Source organism: Myxocyprinus asiaticus, chromosome 38 (assembly GCF_019703515.2).
Source record: "Myxocyprinus asiaticus isolate MX2 ecotype Aquarium Trade chromosome 38, UBuf_Myxa_2, whole genome shotgun sequence".
Lineage (NCBI taxonomy): Eukaryota > Metazoa > Chordata > Actinopteri > Cypriniformes > Catostomidae > Myxocyprinus > Myxocyprinus asiaticus.
In genome coordinates, this window is record NC_059381.1 from 5,419,783 (window position 1) to 5,424,388 (window position 4,606).

The following is a 4,606-nucleotide window of genomic DNA, read 5'->3' on the forward strand; positions in this document are numbered from 1 at the left end:
CAATTTCGTAAGTTATATATTTATTATTACTTTTTTTATTTGTATTGTTTCTCAGAAATACTGAAATTAGTTTGATCCTATTGGGTTAGGTTTAACAAACTTTGAGCCATATACATAATTCCCATACCTTCATTTGTTATTCCTTTTGTGTTATTCCATAGTTATTGAGGGTTATTCCATGCCAAACAAACCAAATAAAAAAAAATTAAATAAAAAAAAAATTATATATATATATATTTTGTTAATAGTTTTTCTGAAGAAAGATAAACATAAAAATGACAAAATGAGGGGGTTACCACCCCTGGGGTTCGCTAGTTCGCTAGTTCGAATCCCAGGGTGTGCTGAGTGACTCCAGCCAGGTCTCCTAAGCAACCAAATTGGCCCGGTTGCTAGGGAGGGTAGAGTCACATGGGGTAACCTCCTCGTGATCGCTATAATGTGGTTCGTTCTCGGTGGGGCGCGTGGTGAGTTGAGCGTGGTTGCCGCGGTGGTCCACACTCACTCTCACCGTGGCAATGCGCTCAACAAGCCACGTGATAAGATGTGCGGGTTGACGATCTCAGACTCGTCCTCCACCACCCGGACTGAGGCGAATCACTATGCGACCACGAGGACTTAAAAGCACATTGGGAATGTGGCATTCCAAATTGGGAGAAAAAGTTACAAAATGACCATTTTTGCCTATGATTAACTACAGGTCACAAAAATAACTTCAGAAAGGTGGTGGCATCATTATTTTATATTTAACCAGAGATAGGTAGGTCTGTTACTAAAATCAGTTGGCTTCAGCCCCCTTTGTTGCATTATATGCAAATGGTGTGTTCCAAATATTGGAAAAAAAGCTTTTTTGTGTTGTTTTTCTAAAGTTGGAGTGCATATAACTCCAGAAATATTAAAGATATTTTAATATCCTTTTACATACTGGATTAGAACAAACTTTTATATATGTATCTTAATTTTTTAGGCCCAATATGGTTAAATCGCAGAGATACAGGGGTCTCAATGTGACATAGTTTTGCTCCAAATCATAGAAAATTGTCAATTTGATTCCCCTTTACAAAATAATGGATTACTCAATAAACATTGATTCATTGCATTTAATATTTCGCCTGTTTTCATCTTTCTTTTGAAAAAGTATCAACAAAATAGTAAATTTCATCCAGGGAATTTTCTGAAATTTGGTTGATTTGTCATGGAATAACCCTATTTGAACTTTGAAGAAGCTAAAATATAAAATAGTTTTGATTTGTTTAACATTTTTAGTCTCGAATTACTCCAGTATTTTTATTTGTGTTATTTCATAGTTTTGATGAATTTAGTATTATTCTAAAATGTTGAAAAAGTGTGTAAAGAACGAGCAGGTGTGTCCAAACGTTTGGCTGGTAGTGTACTTATTTCAGTATTATAAGTAACATTTTAAACACTTCATAGACGTCTTGCTTTGCGTTAACAGAAACGTTTAGACTTCTGAGCATTCGTTCACAGGATATTTTATTTCATCGCATGGTGTCTCAACCACCATTGATCTTTTCTGTGGATATCCAAACCACAAGATAGCACACAATAGTGCAGCAATTTTAACCTCCTTCTGCTCGAGTTTTGCTGTTTTTGTTGCGTTTCTTTGCTCTGGAGTGTGTACTAAATACTGTGTTGTGTAAGAGGAGGTGATCTGTGTTTAAATGAGCCCAACTAATTGCATTAGGTCATTTAAATTCCCCAGATGCTGACAAGGAACTTTTGAGAGTCTCTGTGTGTTTCGTAGCCATGCTTTTGTATTGTTTGTTTTTAATAGGCTTAAATGACAGATCCAAAAGCTGTAATATCAAAGTTATTTGTGACTAGAGTGCAAAAAACTAGAATCATCACCCACATGCACTTCCTGTGCACACAAATGCACGCGTGCAGATTTCTGGGTGCTCATCCTGTCTGCTCAGAGGATGCATGCATACTCTGTGCATGAACAGGAACTGATCAGTGTTGCATGTTTTGTAACAGACAGAGAAAGTGAGGATGCTGGTATCTTCTTATGCATGTAATGTTCGTATGGATGGAGGAAGTGAGTGAAATATTTGCCTGGATTGTTCAAACTTCGAGATGGTTGAAGAGAAAATGGGTGGATGCTGGAGTCAAACAAAGGTGATCTTAAATGTTACTACAACATCGCTCCAAGACTTAAGACTTGCCAATGCTGAACTGATGTTAGCTTCTGTCTAGGGTATACTGCAAAGTTCTTCAGTTGCGTTGTTGTGCGTAGTGTTCAGTTGTTCTAATACTCTTATACTAGTTCCTCATTTGTGCTTGTGAGCACAAATAGAAAGGTTCTTCTGTGGTTTTTTGAAGCGTTTTTTACTCTATAGGTTTCTTCATTGAGCCAAATGGTTCTTTGGAGATTAAAAAGGTTCTTTGTGATAAATAATAGGTTCTTCAGGACAATGTATTTGTTTCTGGGTTGTTTAAAGCACCAGTTGATGGTTTTCTTTTGATAGTTTTCTTAAAATCTATAGAATAAAAAGTTATTTGTGGAACCTTTTTTTTTATTCTGATTGGAAACTTTATTTTCTAGTGTGTACATGTTATAGGTTTGTCAAGGTTTTTTTCAGCGCCATAGGTTCAAATATACTGTATACTATGCATATACTGTATAAATGGTTATTATTATTATTATTTGTTTCTATCAAGAACCACTTTTGGTTGTTCAGGGTTTTGAGTTATTTTTTTTTTCTTTCTGCAGATTAAGAAACTTCTTGATGTTGCATTATAGGTTCTTCAGATCTGTGTATTGGTGTATTGTTTTTTTTAAAAGCACTAAAGAACTAGAGAATTAAAGTTGAACTCTTTAAATGTGGAACTCTTTCAGCATTAGGCTGTAAAATATGTTTTGGTTCTAATTGCAGTCTTTAATTTTTTTTTTTTTCCCACCCAATTTGGAATGCCCAATTCCCAGTGCGCTTTTAAGTCCTTGTGGTCGCGTAGTGATTCGCCTCAATCCGGGTGGCGGAGGATGAATTCCAGTTGCCTCCACGTCTGAGACCATCAACCCGTGCATCTTATCATGTGGCTTGTTGAGCGCGTTGCCATGGAGACATAGCGCGTGTGGAGGCTTCACGCCATCCACCGCGGCATCCGCGCTCAACTCACCACACGCCCCACCGAGAACGAACCACATTATAGCGACCACGAGGAGATTACCCCATGTGACTCTACCCTCCCTAGCAACTGGGCCAATTTGGTTGCTTAGGAGACCTGGCTGGAGTCACTCAGCACACCCTGGGATTCCAACTAGCGAACAGCGTCTTTTGCCACTGAGCTACCCAGGCCCCCGCAATCTTTAATTTTAAGAGTGATGTGAGGATTTTCTAAAAGTTTAGAGTGCAGAGGCACATTAGCAAGAACTTCCTGCTGTGTCATATTCTTTTCATTGATGAAAAAAAACAACCCGATCTCATGAAATGTCGTAAACAATTTACGAGGTGGCTATTTCGTGTGATGTCGCACGATTTTGTTTGCATAAACTCGTACGACTTCTACTTCAGTAGAGTGTGTAAACATGATAGGAAGCTGTTGTGTGTGACAGATGCAAGTAATTGTCAAGTCTTAGATGGAAACGATGTCCAGCGACATCATTGGCTGTAGTGAAAGTCATAGGAATTCAAACGGGTGCAGTCGCACGATATCATACAAATCACATATGGTCAATAGTAAGGCACGAATAACCTTTGAATTTGTTCAGGATTACTGATCTCATATATATTTTGTTTAATGCACTTCTATCAACATAGGCTGCAAACATTGGTCTTTGTCATACTTTACCCAGAATGCACTACGCTCCTACACTGAGCCCTCCTACATCTCCCTTTCAGAAAGTGTGATCAGTATTAGTTTTGGTGTCTAAATTGATATGAAAATGGGACTAATTTCCATGGAATATAATTGTATGTTATACGGAAGAAGTGTTTTACAGAGGTTTTAAGGGGAGTTATTTGCAAAGAGAAAATTAGAAGCATGCCACATACTTAATCACACCGGTATGGAATATTCTATAGATGAACACAACAATCTCTGAGTATAAGATATTTAGGGCTGTTTATAATAGGGAAACTAATGATTTGTCTTTGTGACATGATTTGCCTTGCAACTCTGTTTGATAGTGTGTGTACAGCGGCTATCTATACTGTACACTTTAAAGGAAGTTTGAATGTGCTCTATTCTATAAGGATTCTACAAGCATTTTGTTGACAATATGTACCAGATATCTGCTGCAGGAATTAATATCAGTTATCAAACCTTTTTAAATAAAACTTGGCATGGCAAGACATGGGTTAACCTCCATGTGGTCGCTATAATGTGGTTCTCGCTCTCGGTTTGGTCGTGTGGTGAGTTCTGTGTGGATGCTGCAGAGAATAGCGTGAGCCTCCACACGCGCTAGGTCTCTGCGGTAACAAGCTCAACAAGCCATGTGATAAGATGAGCGGATTGACGGTCTCAGACGTGGAGGCAACTGAGATTCTTCCCTCCGCCTCCCGGATTGAGGCGAGCCACTACGCCACCACGAGGACCTAGAGCGCATTGGGAATTGGGCATTCCAAATTGGGGAGAAAAAGGGGAG

General features: G+C 38.6%; 1 protein-coding gene across 13 annotated transcripts in view; it reads left to right on the forward strand.

Annotated features, from left to right (window-relative positions):
- Nucleotides 1-1,982: 1,982 nt before the first annotated feature.
- LOC127428463 (formin-binding protein 1-like) overlaps nucleotides 1,983-4,606 on the forward strand; it is a 67,792-nt gene continuing 65,168 nt past the window's right edge. For 7 of the 13 annotated variants that reach the window (XM_051676852.1, XM_051676853.1, XM_051676854.1 and 4 more), the window contains exon 1: nucleotides 1,984-2,136. In XM_051676852.1, coding sequence (XP_051532812.1) covers nucleotides 2,095-2,136 — 42 coding nt within the window. In that variant the 5' untranslated portion in view covers nucleotides 1,984-2,094. Of the gene's footprint in view, nucleotides 2,137-4,606 lie in introns of all 13 variants that reach the window. The other 6 variants (XM_051676860.1, XM_051676861.1, XM_051676856.1 and 3 more) reach the window with 2 other exon arrangements.